The 24,645-nt window shown below is 42.6% G+C and overlaps 1 protein-coding gene across 1 annotated transcript in view; it reads right to left on the reverse strand.

Annotated features, from left to right (window-relative positions):
• Positions 1-4,925: 4,925 nt before the first annotated feature.
• Positions 4,926-24,645, reverse strand: part of LOC124014381 (solute carrier family 41 member 2-like) — a 36,792-nt gene continuing 17,072 nt past the window's right edge. Inside the window, exon 11 of the mRNA XM_046329288.1 lies at positions 4,926-6,100. Coding sequence (XP_046185244.1) covers positions 5,915-6,100 — 186 coding nt within the window. The 3' untranslated portion in view covers positions 4,926-5,914. The remainder of the gene's footprint in view (positions 6,101-24,645) is intronic.

The raw sequence follows: 24,645 nt of genomic DNA on the forward strand, positions 1-24,645 counted from the left end.
AACCCTCTGCATGCACAGTGCAATCTTCCATCACATGTACAGCTGATTCTCAAGATCTTGCACACGAATGAGATGCTATTGAGCCCACACGACTACACTGTCTGAGCCAAGCACTACATGCTTTCTGCTAAGTTTTGATTACAACTAGATTACAACTAGATTACAACTAGTAAATAGTAGCCTACAGCAAAGCGTGTTTAAATCATTTAGAACTTGTGAACAATTTCTGCCAGTTACTTTTTGCTACCATGTGGAGTGCTAATTCACCCGTTTCCATACATGTTTCATTAAAAAAAACCATATCTTACAAAAGGAGTTGTTCAATCTAACTGCTTAACTATTTATCTGTACATGGAATTGTATTTGCTGTTTCTTTTTACAATTATTTTTCTAATCTTTACAGGAAAATGCCACGGGCGCTATCTGATGTGTGGGGACATTTCACTGCAGCTAAAAACTGTGTACATTTGCATATACTGTTCCAAATCATATGTGAAGAATGCAACAAAGATGGAGAATCATCTGGCCAAGTGCATAAAGTTCCCTCTGCGCTTACGACAAGCAACCTCTGACAAAAGTCCCTCTACTTCTATTCGAGGTGAAAATGATTCAACGGACAGCTTATCGATAGCAACAGCTCATGGTCCTCCTGGAGTCAGTTTTTTTTTTGACTCAGTCTTGCTCGAGCTGTGTATGCAACTGGTCCACCTCTGATGCTCACAGGCAATGTGTATTGGAAGAGATTTCTTAATGTTCTTTGCCCAGCATGCAGCCCTCCAACCAGACATGCTTTATCTACTCATTTGCTGGATGCAGAGTTTCAACAGAGTTCAAGTGAAGGTCAAGCAAATCATAGAGAAAGCTGACTGTATTGCAATCATCTCTGATGGGTGGTCAAATGTTCGTGGGCAAGGAATAATTAATTACATCATCTCCACCCCTCAACCAGTATTCTACAAGAGCACAGACACAAGGAGACTACGGATACACCGGTCTCTACATTGCAGATGAGCTGAAGGCTGTCATCAATGACCTTGGACCACAGAAGGTATTTGCACCGGTGACAGACAATGCTGTGAACATGAAGGCTGCTTGGTCTAAAGTGAGGAGTCCTACCCTCACATCACACCCATTGGCTGTGCTGCTCATGCATTGAATCTGCTCCTCAAGTACATCAAGGCACAGAAAACAATGGATACAGAGCCAAGGTTAGGTATGTGAAGGGTCATCAAGTTATAGCAGCAATCTACCTCACCAAATAAAGTGAGAAGAATAAGAGCACCACATTGCAGCTGCCTAGCAACACTCGTTGGGGTGGTGATGCCATCATGTTTGACAGTCTCCTGGAGGGGAAGGAGTCTCCATGAAATGGCCGTATCAGTCTGCCAATATGGACTGCCCCATCAAGAGAAACCTCCTGGATGATTTGTTTTGGGAGAGTGGTAAGCAGTCAAACCTATAGTAGTAGCCATTGCACAGATTGAGGGAGACAATGCCATCATGTCTGATGTTCAGACTCTGCTTGCAGATGTAAGAGAAGAAATCTGTACTGCCCACTTCACTGTTGCTCCAAGCCGAGGAAACTGCAGTTCTGAAATATACCAAAAAGCGTACGTTGGACCCCAAGTATGCTGGCAAGAGCATCCTGTCTGGTGCAGAGATCAACAAGGCATATGGTGTCATCACTACCATGCCTCGCCACCTTGGCCTGGATGAGGGCAAGGCTCTTGGCAGTCTAGTGAAGTACACTTCCAAGCAAGGCCCTTGGGAGGGATGGAGATGCAATATGGCAGTCGTGTCAACATATCTCATCAGCCAGCTGGTGGAAGGGACTTTGTGGATCTGAGGCTCTTTCCCCTGTTGCCTCCATCATCTCCAAATCCCACCAACATCAGCCGCCTCAGAGCGCAACTGGTCCTTGTTTGGGAACACACACACACCAAAGCACGCAACAGGCTGACCAATACAAGGGTTGATAAAATTAGCCCGGATGGCCACCAATTTAGGCTTTTTGAGCCCGACAACGAGCCATCCTCAACAAGGTTGGAAAGTGACAGCGAAGAAGAGGCCTCAGAGTCTGATGTTCAAGAGGTGGACATTGAGGAGGTCCAGGGAGAAGACATGGAAGCCTGAGAGGAAGACAACCAAAGCTTTAGTTTCTAAACTATCATTTTACAGATGTATGTTGAAAACGTTTTTGGGAGATGCGATGGATCATTGGGGATCATTCAATATCCTTTTTCTTGTTCAGTGAAATCATCCAATGTGAAGAGTCAACTCATTTAATTAAAGTTAAATCCGTAAGTAATTTTTTTTCCTTTCTTTCTAGGATTTAATCATGTCTACTTATGGTAAGGTGAAATATTTAGGTTTCTGTCTCCATAGGATATGGCAAATATATCCAATTTAAATGTAGCTGTTTTTTTTTACATGGTATTAATATTTGTTTGCATATATTTCCGTTAATTCCCACAGAAAGTTTCCACCTCAGAATATTCCCCAAAATGTGCAACCCTATTTATGCCTAGTTGGAACTAAAAAGTGGAGGTGGTTGGAACGCTTCTCACCATCAGATCTAAGTATTGGTCAGACAACGGACTGTGATGCATTCAGAAACAAGCACTAAAGGTTCATGCTCTGATCTTTCCCAGGAGAGGGTTAAGGAATACTGCTGAAGCTCATCTTTGATGTCCAGAACCAGATACTATACCTTTATTTTGCCATGCAACTCCATTTGCAAGGCGTCTGAATGTAGAGATACTGTAATGTATAAAACTAATTCACCACGGTCGGAATGAGTCCATACGCTGTTATTCAAATGCTTTTCTCTTTCCAACTCTATGCCAAGTAATACTTCAGCAATTACAGTAAACCCTTCTTCACACTTCCAATGAATTTTATAATCGTAATCTGACGCGACACCTTTCAAACTAAATCCCCTAATATGTATAACACCTCTAGAGGCAGATCAGCCTGTAGGGGACATAGCCAAGCTATCATATCCTCACACACCAGTTGATATGATATGGCATTTTTAATATTAGTGTCCACCCAAAGGAGCATGTAATGTCAACATGTCTCTGGGGGTGCTGTTCCCACCTCTCTGTTCTCTCACATCTGAAAGAGAGAGCTCTGAGAAATAAAGAATGGTTAGAGTGTGAGCGGAAGGGAATGACAGAAGTAGTGAGGGAATCAGAAGACATAATGAGACGGAAGCAGTGACAGTAAGAGGGAAGACGTTTGTGTGTGTGTGTGTGTGTGTGTGTGTGTGTGTGTGTGTGTGTGTGTGTGTGTGTGTGTGTGTGTGTGTGTGTGTGTGTGTGTGTGTAGGCATGTTCATCGAGTGGAGGTCATGAAAGGTGAAATACCACACTGGTGTTACCATGGAGACTGGGGGAGATAGAGACAGTGATTGTCTAGTGATCTCCTGAGGGCATCCAAAGAGCACACAATATATTTCTACCACAGTGTGGTAGACTTCAATCATAACATTGCTTTACTGCAGAGAAGTGTCGGTATACACGGATTTGTCTCAATCGGAGCTGATCTTGTCCTTCCCTGTCTACAGGCATTTCATCCTAAACCTCTTTGGACAAGAGCTTTGACTGAACAACCACCAATACTACAACATCCAATTAACCTCTCGGAGGGACCAGCAAATCTTCACTCAGTATAATCACACATTTGTAAGCAGCTTATTCATGCTGGATGTTTATTTATTTATTAAACATTTATATGAGTCACAAAAAGGTCATTCGTGGTCCGTTTCCGAGAACAGATTGCGAATGTGAAAACCATGAACCCTTTTAACAGCACATTATTAGAAGGTTAGAAAACAACAACAGAGCCAACAGAAAACCAAAGGAATATGGCATCAGAAAGAATAACATCTCATCACCCTGTGAATCTCCGCAGGCACATTTCATTGGAATATTAACGGCAGAGAGCCACCGTAGTGAACATACGTACATACGTGTAAACAGAGTGCGTGGCGTGTAAACGTCCACGGTCAAAACCACATGATCGCACGGGACCTGACTGTATAATGCCAGAATAGTACCTACTCTGTGTGACTGGACCGCCATTATATATATATATATATATATATATATATATATATATATATATATATATATATATATAGAGAGAGAGAACGAGAGAGAGAGAACGAGAGAGAGAGAACGAGAGAGAACGAGAGAGAGAGAACGAGAGAGAGAGAACGAGAGAGAGAGAACGAGAGAGAGAGAACGAGAGAGAGAGAACGAGAGAGAGAGAACGAGAGAGAGAGAACGAGAGAGAACGCGAGCGAGAGAACGAGAGAGAGAAAACGAGAGAGAGAGAGAACGAGAGAGAGAGAGAACGAGAGAGAGAACGAGAGAGAGAGAACGAGAGAGAGAGAACGAGAGAACGAGAGAGAGAGAACGAGAGAACGAGAGAGAGAACGAGAGAACGAGAGAGAGAACGAGAACGAGAGAACGAGAGAGAGAGAGAACGAGAGAGAGAGAGAACGAGAGAGAGAGAGAACGAGAGAGAGAGAGAGAACGAGAGCGAGAGAGAGAGAGAGAGAGAGAACGAGAGAGAGAGAACGAGAGAGAGAGAACGAGAGAGAGAGAACGAGAGCGAGAGAACGAGAGCGAGAGAACGAGAGAGAGAGAACGAGAGCGAGAGAACGAGAGCGAGAGAACGAGAGCGAGAGAACGAGAGCGAGAGAACGAGAGCGAGAGAACGAGAGCGAGAGAGCGAGAACGAGAGCGAGAACGAGAGCGAACGAGAGAGAGAGAACGAGAGAGAGAACGAGAGAGAGAAAACGAGAGAGAGAGAGAACGAGAGAGAGAGAGAGAGAGAACGAGAGAGAGAACGAGAGAGAGAGAGAGAGAACGAGAGAGAGAGAACGAGAGAACGAGAGAGAGAGAACGAGAGAGAGAGAGAGAGAACGAGAGAGAACGAGAGAGAGAGAACGAGAACGAGAGAGAGAGAGAACGATAGAGAGAACGAGAGAGAATCAGTCCCTCGAGAGGTATAAAAACAGCAGGTATCCAATACATTCCTTTGAGTACCGCTAACTGTCACGATCAGGCTGCTGTCCCCAATTCTATTTGTCATGCAAAACCAAACTAAGGGTACAGATGGCCACATGAAAGCCCAAACAGATAAATAACTGAGGTTCAATCTGTGACTGACCTTAATGAGAGACTATATGAAGTGCATCCAAAGAGAGTGAGATGCATATTGTCTGGGCTGAGAGTAGACTCAGTGCTCTGGTATAGACTGTATAAAGCTTTAGACCAGGGGAAGGCAATACTAGTCTGTAACAACAGCATAGTGTGCAGGCTTTTGTTCCATCCCAGCTCTAAAACAGCTGATCCAGCAACTAAACCTGCAACCCTGGCCCCAGCTGTCCAGGGCCAGTTGTGTACCTCCTGTAACCTGGCCTTTCTCCACCCTGTCTGTCCATGTGTCTCCCTTCTGTCAGGAATAAACACAGCAGCCTGTAGATCTCACTAACTGAAGGCTTCCAGCTATATGTGCAGTGTCCACTGGATATAAGTGACTTGTTGCAACGAAACAACAACAGCCAAATCTCTTAATAAATTGCACTGTAAGAAGCATATGATTTTTAGAATGCAATGCAATTGGTTGAATGGAGAAAAGGAACCAGATGCAGAGAAATGTCTTTCCAAATAATAGTTTTTTTCTTCCAAATGAACATCTGTAGCTCCTCATTGGCTCAATCAGCATAGTGTTAAGTGCTACTTTGCCCAATAGGAGAGGCAGAGGAATGTTCCAGCGACCAATAACTGAGCGAGGCAAACCGCAACAACCCCGCATGGCATAATAGGAGGAGAAGGGGTAGGGGTTCTGGGTTGGGGTAGAGGCACGGGCGTGACCCCTCCACCAGGGATCAGGGGTCATCTCAGTCACCCACGTCGCTGTCCTGGTCACCGATGTACCACAGGAATTGGAAGCTGAGGGCCAGGAGAGCGGTGCCCAGGAGGTCGCCCAGGGCGGTCAGGTAGGGGATGGAAAAACTGTCTGGGTCTTTACCACTACGCCACATAGAGTACACCATCCAGTCTGCTATACACAGCAACAGGAACACCTGAGAGAGAGACACACACAGAGAGAGAGAGTTTAATATACAGAATGAGTTTACTGTACATAATGTAAATCTGCACAAGAGAAACAAGTGTGAGAGAGCTGTTCGCTTAAAGACCACACAGCAAAACAATTACCATCACACATGTAAATCAATGTAAGCTATTCCTGATTGCAAAAACCCAATTGTTTGCTATGCAAGACATCACACCCCCAATATAAAACAGATGCAGACATACGCACATGATTCACAAAGCACAGTGGCGTCCCACCGAGAAGTTGAAGCGAGGGAGAGAAATTGCGCAAAAATCCACATTTACACCTCTTCACAGATATTTTCTAAGAAACACCATGGAAACACAAAGAAAACTGAGCTGAAGAGAGGAATATGAGAGAGAGAGAAGCGCTGGGCCATTGTGATTTAGAGAAAAGAAACTGTCTGCCAGTGGTTCGTGTTATTCCTGTTTCACTGTCCAAAAAACAAAGAGCTTGAAACGCTGCCCACTGCAATTAGCCCGACCAGAGACAGAGGGGCAGTATGACAGCTATAGTATAAGGAATAAAACTAAGCATTCGACTGATAACCATATGTAAAGGAAAACAAGGAGAAATCTAATGTTACCGGCAGCAAATACATTATAGGGAAATGGATCATTTCAAACACCAAAATCATAAGAAGCATATACCAAACATTTATTGGGATAAAGAGGGAATTATTTGTAATAATGTGTGTTTCATAGGTGTGTCTGAATTCCTCGGTCCATCTAGGATGATGGCTTTGAGATGTCTGTCTCTATGCAGAACGTGTTATGTTTGGAAATCCCCAAGGGTCACGCGACAGTCCATTTGTCTCATCACACATAGTGGGTAGCGTGCAAAGTAGGTAGCCTGAAATAACACTGACTTTACTCCTTGTGACAGAGCAGTGAATCAAACACTTACACTTATGGCCTTCTCTGCTTGTCTCAGTCTATCAAGGGCAATCTTCTTTCCCCTCTGTCCTTTTATTGAGTGTTACTGTCCACCAAATACCCATTCAACACACTCACTCACTCACTCACACAGACACACCCACTCACCCACTCACTCACACGACACAGACAATAAAACAGAATAGTTTACAAACTCTCCCCAAATTGCTTTGTCTAAATACGGTTTAGAAGATAAATCAGACAGACAGACACAACCAGAGAACGACGTCAAACCTCCCCTCCCCTCCCCTTCCACAGTATTAACTAGAGCCGTCTAATCAATGCAGAGAAGAGAGTGGAGGAGAAGACTCTCCAGAATAGAACCAGACACTGTTTGATGTCCTGCGGCTGGATGGGATCCTGCATCAGCCTTTTGTCTCCATCTTTCTAATTAAAAAGATTTACACAGGAAACGCTTTGAATGTGTTTGGTCTAAAGTGAGTGTCTTTAAATGAGTTTGTTTTCAAGTGTATGCTTTGAATACATTAGCTTTGAAAACTGATGTGAAATGCCAGAAGAATGAATGAGCAACAGAAACATACCTATCCGATACCTCTTTCTCACTGCCATCCCTTTTCACACAAGCCAATTTTGGCTAGACAGTACTTTGTCCTTCCTGGAGCACATAACCAAGTTGCAGGCTAAGGTTACATCTAGGTGTTCTGTATCGTAATCGCGCCTCCATCACCCCATCTGCCAAACTAAATTTGATTCAGATGAGCAGTAACGATCGGCCAGTAACGGTGCTCGAGTGGCTAGATGTTCTTTACCATTCGGCCATCAGATTTGCGACAAATGCTCCTTACAGGAGACATTACTGTGATCTACACTACACTGTTAACTGGCCATTTCTTCACACTCAACGCAAGATCCACTGGTTGATGCTCATTTATAAAAAACTCTCAGGCCTCACTCCCACTATCTGAGATACCCGTTATCCTCTGCATACAACACCTGGTTTTCCAGTCACATTCTGTTAAAGGTCCCCAAAGCTAATATATCCCTGGGTCGCTCTTCTTTACAGTTCGCTGCAGCTAGCGACTGGAACGAGCTGCAAAACACTTAAAGTGGATAGTTTTGGGACACTCTTTGGACACTAGTTTTAGAGACACTCACTGACATTTGTAGCTGTTTTGTGTGATGTGCTTTGTCTCTGCCGTTTCTGTCCTTCGTGCCGTTTTCTGCCCTTAAGGTTTGTGCCAGGTTGTGTTGTTGCCATAGGTCTCCCTTCAAGTGTCTTCCATCTGTGTTGTCCGTCTCGTCTTACTTTTCATTTTTTTAAATCCAGGCCTCTGCCCCACAGGAGGCTTCTTGCCGGGCCGTCATTGTAAATAAGAATTTGTTCTTAATGGACCAGCCTGGTAAAATTAGCAGTATTAGCAATTAGGAGATGGGTCGACCGATACAGTAGATTCTGGCTCAAATGTATTTATTTATTTGACAGGGACAGTGTGCATGAATCAAGATTTCATGGTCAACATCAATTTAAAAGTGCCAGAGTTAGCAACAAAGCTAATTTCAAACTCCCTGACCATGCCCCTTCTCCCCCCGATAGCTCAGTTTGAGTGGGTGGACAACTCTAGGAAGATTCTTGGTGGTTCCAAACGTCTTTGATTTAAGAATGATGGAGGGCACTGTGTACTTGGGGGCCTTCAATGCTGCAGACATTTTGGTACCCTACCCCAGAACTGTGCCTCGACACAATTCTGTCTCGAAGCTCTACGGACAATTACTTCGACCTCATGGCTTGGTTTTTGCTCTGACGACATGCACTGTCAACTGTGGGACCTTCTTATATAACCCAGAACACGATGGTCACTCTGACATGGCTCTACAGTTCCTCTGTGGAGATGGGAGAGTGGCCAGACCACCAATCAGGCCTTTGTGCTAGTGGCCAGACAGAAGCCACTCCTCAGTAAAAGGCACATGACAGCTAGCATGATGGTGTCAGCATCGGCAGGGACTGGAAGACTAGTCAGGCTCGAGGGAAAGATGAACGGCGCAAAGTACAGAGAGATGCTCAATGAAAACCTGCTCCAGAGTGCTCAGGACTTCAGACTAGGGTGAAGGTTCACCTTCCAACAGGACAACGGCCCTAAGCCAAGAAAACACAGGAGTGGCTTCGAGACAAGTCTCGGAATGTCCTCGAGTGGCCCAGCCAGAGCCCAGACTTGAACCCGATCGAACATCTCTGAAGAAACCTGAAAATAGCTATGCAGCAACGCTCCCCATTCAACCTGGCAGAGCTTGAGAGGATCTGCAGAGAAGAATGGGAGAAACTCCCCAAATACAGGTGTGCCAAGCTTGTAGCGTCATATCCAAGATGACTCGATGCTGCATTCCTCTGCCAAAGGTACTTCAACAAAGTACTTAGTAAAGGGTCTGAATACTTATACAAATGTAATATTTAAGTTTTTATTTTTAATACATTTGCAAACATGTCTAAAAATCAGTTTTTGCTTTGTCATTATGGGATAGTGTGTAGATTGATGAAACAAAATGTGGAAAAAGTCAAAGGTTATGAATACTTACCGAATGCACTGTATATTTGCACGATTTAGCTTATTAGTTATTCATAATTAACGTTTGGTTAATATATACCTCGTATCTCTACCCACCACCTACAGGAACCAATGATTGTATGAGACAAGATGCACAATTCAAGGCTCTATGTTCAGAGAACAAAATGTTCCTTCACTCTAACGATCTACTTTGATCTAACGAACTGTGGAAGACATTGATGATCCTGGATGGACCTCTCTGTACTGTTTGTGTCAGGCTTGAAAGGTGGGAAAGACACAGACGGATTTGCATGAAGCCATCTCTGAAACCACTGAAGCCCCATTTAAAGAATCCTACCAAGGAAAGTGTGGGAAAGCAAGGGGATTTCTCTAAAGTAGAGGGAGACAGGGATAGAGGTTGAATTCTCAGAGAGAACACACAGTTCTTAGTAGAGGGCAGAGTCGAGTGCAGCAGCTGAGGGTGTGAGTGTGTACTGGGGTGAGTGAGAGAGAGAGAGAGAGAGAGGGAGGCTGCTGACTGGGAGATAACACCCTGAGCAAACACAGCAGGGGGAACTTTCCACTCCTCAGAGAGAGAAAAGCCTGAACAGTCACTGTACACTGTGGCTGCTCACAAGCATAGGGCAACACGTCTAGTTACATGGCCACAGAAACATTTAAGTGATTTAGGATCAGCAGTTTAGTTCGACAGATTCCACTGTCCACTCTGTTAGCGGGAGTGCAGAGACACAGTGGGGCAAAAAAAGGATTTAGTCAGCCACCAATTGTGCAAGTTCTCCCACTTAAAAAGATGAGGCCTGTAATTTTCATCATAGGTACACTTCAACTATGACAGAAAAATGAGAAGAAAACAATCCAGAAAATCACATTGTAGGATTTTTTTATGAATTTATTTGCAAATTATGGTGGAAAATAAGGATTTGGTCACCTACAAACGAGCAAGATTTCTGGCTCTCACAGACCTGTAACTTCTTCTTTAAGAGGCTCCTCTCTGTCCTCCAACCGTTACCTGTATTAATGGCACCTGTTTGAACTTGTTATCAGTATAAAAGACACCTGTCCACAACCTCAAACAGTCACACTCCAAACTCCAGAACCACACGGGGGGACCTAGTGAATGACCTGCAGAGAGCTGGGACCAAAGTAACAAAGCCTACCATCAGTAACACACTATGCCGCCAGGGACTCAAATCCTGCAGTGCCAGACGTGTCCCCCTGCTTAAGCCAGTACATGTCCAGGCCCGTCTGAAGTTTGCTAGAGAGCATTTGGATGATCCAGAAGAAGATTGGGAGAATGTCATATGGTCAGATGAAACCAAAATATAACTTTTTGGTAAAAACTCAACTCGTCGTGTTTGGAGGACAAAGAATGCTGAGTTGCATCCAAAGAACACCATACCTACTGTGAAGTATGGGGGTGGAAACATCATACTTTGGGGCTGTTTTTCTGCAAAGGGACCAGGACGTCTGATCCGTGTAAAGGAAAGAATGAATGGGGCCATGTATCGTGAGATTTTGAGTGAAAACCTCCTTCCATCAGCAAGGACCTTGAAGATGAAATGTGGGTGGGTCTTTCAGCATGACAATGATCCCAAACACACCGCCCGGGCAATGAAGGAGTGGCTTCGTAAGAAGCATTTCAATGTCCTGGAGTGGCCTAGCCAGTCTCCAGATCTCAACCGCATAGAAAATCTTTGGAGGGAGTTGAAAGTTCATGTTGCCCAGCAACCGCCCCAAAACATCACTGCTCTAGAGGAGATCTGCATGGAGGAATGGGCCAAAATACCAGTAACAGTGTGTGAAAACCTTGTGAAGACTTACAGAAAACGTTTGACCTCTGTCATTGCCAACAAAGGGTATATAACAAAGTATTGAGATAACATAAGTTTATTGCAAATAAATTCATAAAAAAATCCTACAATGTAGACACGTGATGCCGCGGAGCTGAGCAGACGTTGACAAACCGAGCTCTTCAAAGTTATTCTATTTTTACCTAAATAACAACGTTGAAACAATATTCTAACATCGGCTGATAAATTGTCAAGTACTTACCTTCCCAAAGAGCCATGGACCTCCGACCGAGAGGCAAGAAGGACGACCAAAACGTCGTTGATTCCCAAGATAATGCTACAGCTAGCAAGATTAGCATTAGCCCTCATAACTCAGACGACAGATCCAGAGTGTTGCTGCCTCTTGCGAGCCTGCTGACATGCTGGCTACTCTCCTCCGGGAAATCCAGGATGGTAACAGAGGTCTTTCTCTGAAAATCGATAAGAAAATCGGCTGAACTCCATTCTTCCATTGACGATCTGAAATCCTCCATGAATGATCTCCTTTTGAGAACGACTGAGGCAGAGCTGCGCATTAGCACAGTTGAAGATACCATCGCTAGACATGACCAGGTCTTGACACAACTACAAAAGGACAAGGCCTACCTCAAAAACAAAGTAGATCAGATGGAGAACCAGAGTAGACGTAGTAAGATCCGTGTGGTGGGATTGAAAGAGGACAGCGAGGGCCGTGACCCGGTCCGTTTCTTCACTCAATGGATCCCGGAGGTCCTAGGCATAACCAACTTCACCAAGCCGCTGGAAATGGAACGCGCCCACAGAACATCAGCACCGAAACCCCGGCCAGATGAGCCCCCACGAGCCGTCCTGATCAGGTTCCTCCGTTTCCAGGACAGAGAGAAGATACTGCAACTCGCAAGAGCCAAAGGAGACATCCTCATCGATGGGAAGAGGGTCAGCCTTTTCCCGGATATGAGCGCGGACCTCGCCAGACGCCGCAAGCAGTTCAGACCTGCCGCCAAAGCACTGAAGGAGAAGAACATCACCGGCTACCTCATCCACCCTGCGCGGATGAAAGTTCAGTACAAAGGCCGAAGCCATCTCTTCAACACACCGGGAGAAGTGCACACTTTTCTCAAAGAACTGAGCAATGTCTGAGTCTGAGCCAGGACGGTCTCTCTGGGGGATAAAATGCAGTCCGTTTTTTTTCTCTTATCCGGATTGAACTGCTGGTATCTTCCGGTCACTTTAATGGATTTGTACATTTTCAACTAACCGTATCTTCCCGGGGTGAGTTCTATTACATTTACAGGAGAGTATATTTTGGTTTAGTCCATATCTACTGGGCGAAGCAATAAGTGAGTTTAGGCCCACTGCTTTCCCCCTCATTTATGTTAATGTTTCGTAAAGAGACTCAAGCAGCCCTTACCGTGGGCAGTAAATATTCAGCCATAAATATCTATTCACAACGTTTGTTTTCAATTTAGAGAGCTCGCAGGTTTTAGTTTACGCCAAGGTTTAGTTAGTAAGAGCAAGATGGAAAGCGAGCAGCAACGCATCTCTACAAGTGTATTCATGTTTGATTGTTGAGACTGTTGTTCTAGTCTGACAATCGGGGTGGGTGGGATTTTTTCCTTCCTAAAGAGACACACAGGTCACTTTTGTGCTCAAACCAAAGTTGAAACATTTCCTAATTATCTGCATATGAGATTTCTATTCAGTTACATATTTGAAACCCAACCTATGCTTAATCCACTAAAATATGTCACATTCAACGTAAAAGGTCTTAACAGCCCGATTAAAAGGAAAAGAGTCTATACATACCTTAAGAAATTAAAGGCTGACATTGTGTTTTTACAAGAAACACATCTTACAGCCAGTGAACACAAGAAATTGAAGAGGGAATGGGTAGGACAAGTTTTTGCATCCTCTTTTAACTCCAAAGCAAGAGGAACTGCAATTTTGATAAGTAGACACATCCCCTTCTGCGTCAACAACACCATCTCTGATCCCTCTGGCAGGTTTGTTTTGGTGCAGGGGCATATGTTTTCAGAGTCTTGGACCCTATTGAATATTTATGCTCCTAACTTCGATGACCATATGTTTGTTCAGAATGTCTTCCTTCAGGTTGCTCAAGCACCACCAGGATGGCTACTGGTTGGAGGAGATTAAAATTTTTGCTTAGATACAGTTCTTGATAGGTCTTCTGATAAACCCTCACTTCTTACCAAAGCCGGCAAGCTCACCATGTCATTCATGAAAGATCTCAATTTACTAGACATCTGGAAACAGTTGCACCCACAGGATAGGGACTACTCTTTTTATTCACACCCACACAAGACACACACGCATAGATAACTTTTTACTTTCGATACAACTGTTTCATAGAGTGTTAGATGTCGACTATCTCCCCAGATTGCTTAGTGACCACTCTCCTCTGGTATTATCAATCTCCATTCCTACCAAGGTAAATGGAGCATATAGATGGAGACTAAATTCTACAATTCTAAAGCAACCTGAATTTTGTGCATTCATCAAAGAGCAGATCAATATTTTTACTTTCACAAACAAACCCTCTGCTCCTGACAGCTTCATTCTTTGGGACACATTGAAGGCCTACCTGAGGGGACAGATTATTTCCTATACTAAAGGGCTGAAGAAAAAACACGGTGCGGAACTGAGTGCCCTTGAATCTGAAATCTTCGAGCTAGAGAAAACCTACCAAAGAGGCCCGACTAAAGATCTATACAGGCTTTTGGTAAATAAAAAACTTAAATATAATATTCTGAAAACATATCAAGCTGAGAGGGCCATCACTAAATCAAAACAGCGTTATTATGAGCTTGGAGAGAAAGCTCAAAGTATTGGCATGGCAACTGAAAGCAGAGGAAAGTAAGAGGACAATTAATGCCATAGAAACTCTCACTAAAGAGATATCTTTCGACCCTACTGAAATTAATAATACTTTTAAGAAATACTATGAAGACCTCTACACTTCCCAAACAAGCGATGATCTATCAGAGATAGACTCCTTTCTCTCCTCTCTCAACCTCCCATGCCTGTCAGGGGAAGACAGCGAGCGCCTGAGTGAACACTTCTCAGTCCCTGAAATGTTGGAGGCCATTAAATCCTTACCTTCTAATAAATCTCCTGGGGAGAGAGTTCTATAAAGAATTTAGGGAGCTGTTGGTCCCCTATCTTATGGAGGTACTTAAAAAAGCCAGAGAAGACAACTGCTTTCCAGAGTCCTTCTCTCAAGCTGTGATTACTGTAATCCACAAGAAAGGGAAAAACCCGCTAAAGTGCACCTCCTATAGACCAATCTCTCTCCTTAACACAGATTGTAAACTGGTCACCAAGATGCTATCTAAGAGACTGGAGTCATGTCTTCCCCTGTTGGTCAACCCAGATCAGACTGGCTTCATAATTAATAGATTGTCCTCCAATAATCTCAGAAGGTTCTTTGATATAATTCACCTTGCTAACATAAACAAAATACCTGGTGTCGCAGTCTCCCTCGACGCTGAAAAGGCCTTTGATAGGGTTGAATGGCCATACCTCTTTCGCGTGTTGGAAAAGTTCGGTTTAGGTACCATATTTGTAAATTTGATAAAAATCACTCTACAAATCTCCTAAAGCTAGGATTGCTACCAATGGGATTACTTCCTCCTCTTTCCCTCTTTATAGGGGGAACAGACAAGGTTGCCCAATTAGCCCCCACCTCTTTGCCCTCGCCATCGAACCGTTGGCTGAGGTTATTAGAACGTGCCCTGACATACATGGCTTTGAGGTGGGCCCCCATACCCATAAATTATCACTCTTTGCGGACGACCTTATCTTATTCCTAACAAACCCAGAACACTCCCTCTCTCACTTGCAGATCCTACTACAGTGTTATAGTTCTTTCTCTGGATATAAAGGTCAATCTTGATAAAAGCGAAATCTTACCGTCGTCTGTCTTTGACCATCATACCATCAAGCACAAGTTTCCTTTTAGATGGTCGCCTATGGGCTTTACATATTTGGGCATAATGGTGGATGGTAATCTGAACAACCTCTATAAACTCAATCTGGCCAGTTTGTTGCAAAAGGTGGAGGTTGACCTTTGTAAATGGATGGACTTACCTCTCAATGTAATTAAAATGAATGTCCTGCCCAGGTTTCTATATCTGTTTCAATCTCTCCCTATCCCTGTTCCCGCAGCATTTTTTTCCTCTCTCGACAAGCTGACCAGACGGTTTATCTGGCACGGCAAAACCCCTAGGGTTGGCCTGGATAAACTGACCCTTGATTACAGTCAAGGGGGCTTAAACCTCCCCAATTTTAGAATGTACTACTGGGCTGCACAGTCTAGGTTTCTGGCTCAGAGGTTTGACAATGGTCCCTCTCCCTCATGGTTGAACATTGAAAAGCTTGAGGTAAATGATGACACTGGGGCAGATTTGTTTTACAAATGGGACAGAAAATCTATAAAAACCATCACAGACAACCCTTTAATACATTCTGTCCTGGCATGGTGCAAACTGCATGAGCTGTTCGGACGAGGGGGATTCCTTTCCCCTAAACCCCCTTTATGGAACAATAAATTGATTCCTATGTTTTTCCAGAATAGTAACTTTAGACCATGGTCTGATAAGGGGATCACTCTTCTGGAACATTGTTACGAGGAGGGAGTTCTTATGTCTTTTGATCAGCTGAAACAGAAATACCACTTGCCTAAAAGGGACTTCTTTAGCTACCTACAACTACGAAACTTTATTAGGGTGACTCTCAAGGGACAATGGAACCTACCTAAGATGTCACCTATTGAACAACTCTGCCACGCAGACCAACCACTGTTCAAGACCATTTCCCGTGTTTACAATGCTCATATGTCAGGACTAACACTGCCTGGGCTAGATAAACCCCAACTTAGATGGGAGAGAGATCTGGGTATTGTTCTTGATGAGGATCTATGGAGTGACCTATGCAGGGATGGGGTTACATCCACATTGAACTCCAGATACAGACTGATCCAGTTTAATTTCCTCCATCAGCTCTATATCACCCCATCTAGACTGCACAGGTTCAACCCAGATATCTCCTCCCTATGTTTTAGATGTGGCTCAGATAATATAATAAATAATAATATATGCCATTTAGCAGACGCTTTTATACAAAGCGACTTACAGTCATGTGTGCATACATTCTACGTATGGGTGGTCCCGGGGATCGAACCCACTACCCTGGCGTTACAAGCGCCATGCTCTACCAACTGAGCTACAGAAGGACCAGATGAAGGAACATTCCTCCATTCCACTTGGCAGTGTTCAAAACTACACGGTTTCTGGCAGGGGGGTATGCGATACCATATCCTCAATTCACGGGGTTGCATTCCCTTTAGACCCGGAGGTCTGTCTACTGGGTAACTTTACTAACACCAATCTTAGTCAAAGCCATACTATAAAGCTAACAGAAATTTTGCTAGAGATTGCCAAGAAATGTATTGCCTTGAAATGGAAATTGGATTCCTCCCTGCCAGTTGCAATGTGGCTTTCGGAAGTTAATAGTTGTATCCCTTTGGAGAAAATCACTTACTGCTTGAGGAATAAGTTAGACATTTTACAGAATTTGGCAAACTTTTATTGACTATATGGAGAATCTCCCCCCACATCTCATTGATTGAATGTATATATAATCCTCACATAATGTTTCACACGTAATGTATAATATGTAGCCTACGGCAGGTGATCCAATGTCTCGTTATTTTTAAATGTTTTATTATTGTATGTTTGTTTATATAACTATAATTATAATTTATTTTTGTTTACGTTTGTCTGTTACTGTCACTTTGTCCTATCGTTGTCTAATATATTTTCACTTTTGTTTTGAATGTTCTTAATTGGAAAATGCAAAAAAAAAAATCCTACAATGTGATTTTCTGGATTTTTTTTCTCATTGTCTGTCATAGTTGAAGTGTACCTATGATGAAAATTACAGGCCTCATCTTTTTGAGTGGGAGAACTTGCACAATTGGTGGCTGACTAAATATTTTTTTGCCCCACTGTACATGTTCTCAGACAATCAGGGTCTTTTTCACTTTCACTTTATAGCAGGCATGGCGGAGGGGGGGGGGGGGGAGAACTGCATCACATATAGAATAAATCCTACTTTATTTAAGATGAATTGAATGTCAGAGAGATTACCAGATCTCCTTACTAAAGGGCCTTTAAAATAGTAATTTTTCACACTGCATTCTCTTCACAACTGACACTTAGTTATGACATTAAAAGTCATATTAGGTGATTGAAAGGGGTGATGATCAGAGGGGCAGAGTTTTCCCCACTTATATTATTACTCGGGCAGAAGTATGGATAGAGTTCCTCAGCTCTCCTTACAGTTCCCACACACAGATCACTGATCTCGGCGCAGTGGGTGGAGGGGTGTAGAGGGATGGAAAGCTCTGGAGGAGGTAGTCCTCAGTGTGTGACAGCTGCTCCACCTCAGTGCTTCTCCTCTGTAGCTCAGTATTTCTTGCTCTTTAATGAGCCCTTCAGCCTGCCTCTCTCCTCTGCTCTGCTCCCCCTCAATCACCTCAATGAGCTCAGCCTGGCTTCTCTCAATGGAGCGCACCAGAGCAGTGAAGACCTGTACACTGTGAAATCTCTCTCCCTCTTACCCATATCTACTGAGTCTTTGATCTCCTGAACATTCCTCAGTCTCTCCTGGAACATCTACTGAACCTCTGCCTCAGTCTTCCCCAGTTTAGCCTTCCTCTCTCCATACTCTTCCTCTAGAGGGACAGTGTCATGAGGCCTGCTTTCAAGCACATGACACAAACACACGTCTGGTCAATTCTACAGAACAGCTCCAGGAGTTTGTTGTGCTTCTTACACAGCCTGTATTCCAGGTTCTCCACAGGGTTGATCAGAGGTCTGATACACCAGACAGGACTTCAGAGCCTTGAGCTTCTTCCACGTGCATAAGTCATAGGACACTTCTCCGGGCTTGGCAGGGGACTCATCTTTACCTCGGACTCTCATCTTCTTAACATGCATCTACAATCTCTCTGAATATTGTGTTGACATGAAGCTCAGGTTCTCTGTAGAACTTATCCTTACATAAATGACACTGGTTCAGGCCATTGGTATCCCAGCATCCTCTAATACAGGCCTTGCAGAAGTTGTGTCCACATGGAATAGACTGGCTCAGTGAACATATCCAGACAGACAGGGAAAAATATAAACTAATTCTCTAAAGGTTGACCATTACAGTTATAAAAAGGCTTTAAACAACCAAATATAAGAAAACAGGAGAAGCCATGTTCATAGCAAAGTTCAATTGATCTTGTAAAACATTGAGTATCTGTTGGTGTTGATGCTGTTCTTACTGCCCTTAGAGAACCACAGGAATAAAAGACCCTGCGTAGTTGTAGAGAGATTTCTGAAGAACTGGAAAGTTTACTTGTGTCTGACATAGAAGTATCTCCACTTTACTTTTACTTCAGCATAGTGATGTCAAAAGCCCCCTCTTTGCTAGTCTGTCTGCTTATGGCTGCTCTCAAAAGGAACATACAGGTAACTGCCAAAATAAAAGGAAACACTTAAGTAAATGAGGGATACACAGTATATAGAATGCAGGTGCATTCACACAGGTGTGGAATTAACATCACATCTGCATAGGGGCGTATAAAAATTAGAGGTCGACCGATTATGATTTTTCAACGCCGATAACGATACTGATTATTGGAGGACCAAAAAAAGCAGATAACAATTAAATCGGACGATTTTTAAAAATGTATTTAATAATGACAATTACAACAATACTGAATGAACACTTAGTTTAACCTAATATAATACATCAATGCAAATCAATTTAGCCTCAAATAAATAATGAAACATGTTCAATTTGGTTTAAATAATGCAAAAACAAAGTGTTGGAGAAGAAAGTAAAAGTGCAATATGTGCCATGTAAAAAAAAAGCTAATGTTTATGTTCCTTGCTCAGAACATATGAAAGCTGGTGGTTCCTTTTAACATGATACTTCAATATTCCAAGGTAAGAGGTTTTAGGTTGTAGTTAATATAGTATATAGTATTTATAGGACTATTTCTCTCTATACCATTTGTATTTCATATAAAACTTTGACTATTGGATGTTCTTATAGGCACTTCAGGATTGCCAGTGTAACAGTATAGCTTCCGTCCATCGGTTACACAAGCCTAATCTCGGGAGTTGATAGGCTTGAAGTCATAAACAGCTCAATGCTTGAAGCATTGCAAAGAGCTGCTGGCAAAACGCACAAAAGTGCTGTTTGAATGAATGCTTACGAGCCTGCTGCTGCCTACCATCGCTCAGTCAAACTGCTCTATCAAATCATAGACTTATTTGTAACATAACACACAGAAATATGAGCCTTTGGTCATTAATATGGTCGAATAGTCTTCACAGTTCGCAACGAGCCAGGCAGCCCAAACTGCTGCATATAGCCTAACTCTGTTGCAAGAGAAGTGACACAATTTACCTAGCTAAAATAAATTAATGTTAGCAGGCAATATTAACTAAATATGCAGGTTTAAAAACATATACTTGTGTATTGATTTTAAGAAAGGCATTGATGTTTATGGTTAGGTACACGTTGGAGCAACGAGTCTTTTTTGCGAATGCGCAAAAATCGCTGTCCAAAAATACAGATGTCCGATTATTCTGGAAACTTGAAATCGGCCGTAGTTAATCGGCCATTCCGATTAATCGGTCGACCTCTAATAAAAATGCTGGTCAGGCCCAGTTGCATATCATTTTTTTCTACCATGGCTAGAAGAGGAGATCTCAGTGACTTTGAAAGAGGGGTGATTGTTGGGGCACGTTTGGCAGGAGCTTCACTGACGAAGACTGCTCAACTTGCTGATGTTTCACGATATGCCAAGGCCCTCTCAGTCATCAGATCTCAACCCAATTTAACACTTACAGGAGATTCTGGAGTGGCACCTGAGGCAGTGTTTTCCACCACCACCAAATTATGGAATTTGTTCCAGACGCTTGTAGAATCCCTGCCAAGGTGCACTGAAGCTGTTCTGGCGGGTCAACGCCCTATTAAGACACTATGTTGGAGTTTCCTTTATTTTGCCAGGTACCTGAAATTAATCTTTACACAGTTAAACTCTCAATCGCCATTTATTTTGCTCTAATCTATCTACTGGACAATTGATATTACATAGCCTCCTGTTCATACATCTCAGTGCTAGTAAGGTTAAACCTATCAGCAGTGGTCATAGTACACCTTTCATTGGTATAGTTGTAACACCCTCTTTTGGGAAGCATGCCTGTGCACTTTCTGTCAAATCCCCTCCAAGGGCTACCAGGGCACAACTCAGACTATTGCACGAAGGCACCATCCCATCTGACGCCAGAGCTACAGGGTGAAGTAGTAAAGACATGGAAGACAACGCAAGAGATGTTTCATCCTGTCTTAGCACAATAGGACACTAGACCCTTGTAGTCTAAGTAAATAAAATAAAAAATAAAATTTTATTTAGGAACGATTTAATCAAACTGTTCTTATTTAATTGACATTACATTAATACTTGCTTTATTTTCCTAATAAGACTGACAGAAAAAGGCCATTAAATATAAAAAAATATAAATTTGTGTCATTTCATTTAGCTTCCTGTAATGTATGACAATCTGAGTCTGAGGTTAAAGGGGGCTGAACATGGAACCCACTACCCTGGTGTTGCAAGCACCATGCTCTACCAGCTGAGCCATACGGAACCATTTAGCCTCGCTTTCAATTCTCCTCATTATGAATAACGACTGAACGAGATGCGTTTTAGAGGCATGCTTTGGGTGACTGCCTTGTATATATGTTTGTGTGTGTTGGAACGTGGGAAGTGTTTGTACTTTCACACTGTCGAAACAGTACAAAGCTATAGTCACTCACTGTTTTAGATAGCTTGAAACAGTCTAACAAGGTCTTGTGTCTGGAAGTAACCTAGACTGGCAAGGAAGCTAGTCAACTTCTTTCACAGATTACAGTGCCTTGAGAAAGTATTCAAACCCCTTGACTTATTCCACATTTTGTTGTGTTACAGCCTGAATTCAAAATGGATTAAATCTCTCACCCATCTACACACAATACCCCATAACGACAAAGTGAAAACATGTTTAGAAAAATGTAGCTAATTTATTGAAAATTAAACACAGAAATATAACTTATATAAGTATTCACACCCCTGAGTAAATACTTTGTAGAAGCACCTTCGGCTGCGGTTACAGCTGTCAGTCTTTCGGGTAAGTTTCTAAGAGCTTTGCCAACTGGAATGTACAATATCTGCCCATTATTCTTCGTAAAATCTTCAAGCTCTGTCAAGTTGATTGTTAATCATTTCTAGACAGCCACTTTCAAGTCTTGCCATAGATTTTCAAGCCTATTTAAGCCAAAACTGTAACTAAGCCTCTCAGGAACATTCAATGTCATCTTGGTAAGCAACCCATGTAGATTTGGCATTGTGTTTTAGGTTATTGTTCTGATGAAAAGGTGAAGTGTCTTATGGAAAGGTTTTTGCCTGCGCTTATAGCTATATTCTGTTTATTTTTAACCTAAAACACTGCATAGTTCTTGCCGATGACAAGTATACCCATAACATGATGCAGCCACTACCATGTTTGACAATATGAAGAGTAGTACTCTGATATGCTGTGTTGGATTGGCCCAAAACATAACACTTTGTATTCAGTACAAAAAGTTAAATTGTTTGCCACTTCACTTTAGTGCCTTATTACAAACAGGATGCATGTACAGGCTTCCTTTGTTTCACTCTGTCATTTAGGTTAGTATTTTTGAGTAACTACAATGTTGATCCATCCGCAGTTCCCTCATACCACAGCCATTAAACTCTGTTTTAAAACCACCATTAGTCCCACGGTGAAATCCCAGTGCAGTTTCCTTCCTCTTTGGCAACTGAGTTAGACAGGATGCCTGTATCTTTCTAATGACCAGTAGCGGTGAGTGGGTAAAAATCAATGGGGAAGCCAAGCCAGAAAAAAAAGCCATATTACAACATGTGTTGTGATAATTTAGTACATGCATGCATGTACAGTTGAAGTTGGAAGTCATTAAAAAATGAGTTTTTCAACCACTTCACAAATTTCTTGTTAACAAACTATAGTTTTGGCAAGTCGGTTAGGACATCTACTTTGTGCATGACAAGTAATTTTCACAACAATTGTTTACAGACAGATTATTTCACTGTATCACAATTCCAGTCAGAAGTTTACATACACTAAATTGACTGTGCCTTTAAACAAATGGGAAAATTCCAGAAATTTATGTCATGGCTTTAGAATCTTCTGATTGACTCAAATTATGTCAATTCGCCTATTGGGAGGTGTACCTGTGGATGTATTTCAAGGCCTACCTTCAAACTCAGTGCCTCTTTGCTTGACATCATGGGAAAATCTAAAGAAATCCGCCAAGACTTCAGAAAAAGTCTGGTTCATCCTTAGGAGCAATTTCCAAATGCCAGAAGGTACCACGTTCATGTGCATAAAAAAAAAATAGTACGCAAGTATAAACACCATGGGACCACACAGCCGGCAACAGCTCAGGAAGGAGACACATTCTGTCTCAGAGATTAACTTATTTTGGTGTGAAAAGAGCAAATCAATCCCAGAACAACAGCAAACGACCTTGTGAAGATGCTGGAGGAAACGTATCTATATCCACAGTAAAACAAGTCCTATATCAACATAACCTGAAAGGTCGCTCAGCAAGGAAGAAGCCTCTGCTCCAAAACCACCATAAAAAAGCCAAACTACGGCTTGCAACTGCACATGGGGACAAATGGCAGCATCATGTTGTGGGGGTGCTTTGCTGCAGGAGGGACTGGTGCACTTCACAAAATAGATGGCATCATGAGGTAGGACAATTTGGTGGATATATTGAAGCAACATCACAAGACATCAGTCAGGAAGTTAAAGCTTGGTCGCAAATGAGTCTTCCAAATGGACAATGACCCCAAGCATACTCCCAGAATTGTGACAAAATGGCTTAAGGACAACAAAGTCAAGGTATTGGAGTGGCCATCACAAATCCCTGACCTCAATCCTATAGAATATCTGTGGGCAGAACTGAAAAAGCGTGTGCGAGCAAGGAGGCCTACAAACCCAACTGTTACACCAGCTGTCAGGAGGATTGGGCCAAAATTCACCCAACTTATTGTGGGAAGCTTGTAGAAGGCTACCCAAAATGTTTGAACCAAGTTAAACAATTTAAAGGTAATGCTACCAAACACTAATTGAGTGTATGTAAAATTCTGACCCACTGGGAATGTGATGAAAGAAATAAAAGCTGAAATAAATCACTTATTATTCTGACATTTCACATTCTTAAAATAAAGTGGTGATCCTAACTGACCTAAGACAGGGAATTTTTGCTAGGATTAAATGTATTTGGCTAAGGTGTATGTAAACTTCTGACTTCAACTGTACATGTAGGCATTGTAAATAAGAATCAACTTGCTTAGTTAAGTAAAGATAAAAAAATGAACATATTAATCTTCTATCCTCGCAGGCCAGGGGCACAATGTATGAATTGATGGTTGGATCTGAGTCGCCTTTATAATTATTGGCTCGTACGGAGAATAAACTAAAACCACAAGTCCAAATGCCTATCCCCATCCATGGCTAATTTAGGAAAGGGACCATTTTAGCAAGCTAGCCACTGGAGGACAAGACAACTAGCTGCACAATGAGTTTTGGTCAATGACGTATGCTCTCGATGTGATTGGAGTGAAGCCAAATCCAAACTGGCTTCCCTTTTTTTGGTGCACCAGGACCATTCACAGTTGAGCTTACTCAGTTTAGCTCAACTCCGATTGGCTATTATTGTTATTGATTTATATCATCAAGGGAGGCCAAATGCTCACTGGCTTCCCTTTTATTCAATGCGGCAACAATGTCATACTCTTTTGGACCCGACAGTATCAGATAGATGGCCTACACATACAGACAGAGGGGCACCGTTTTGCTCCGCTCAGAAGCCTTCTCTGGTGAGATACACTCAGCCTCTTACGAATTGAAGAAATAAAATTGTGTCCCTGTGCATAATTTATTGGTACATTTTTTGGTCAAGCCTGGCTTCCCTTGGTGTCCATGAATACACGCCACCTGGTGTAGTGATACTCCATCAAAAGCCTAATTAATAACTTCACTATGCTGAAAGGAAATCAGCATCTGCTTCTTTTCCCCCCACTTCCTGTATGGTCCTTCTTTTCGAAGCATTGGAAAA

Source organism: Oncorhynchus gorbuscha, linkage group LG25 (genome assembly GCF_021184085.1).
Source record: "Oncorhynchus gorbuscha isolate QuinsamMale2020 ecotype Even-year linkage group LG25, OgorEven_v1.0, whole genome shotgun sequence".
Lineage (NCBI taxonomy): Eukaryota > Metazoa > Chordata > Actinopteri > Salmoniformes > Salmonidae > Oncorhynchus > Oncorhynchus gorbuscha.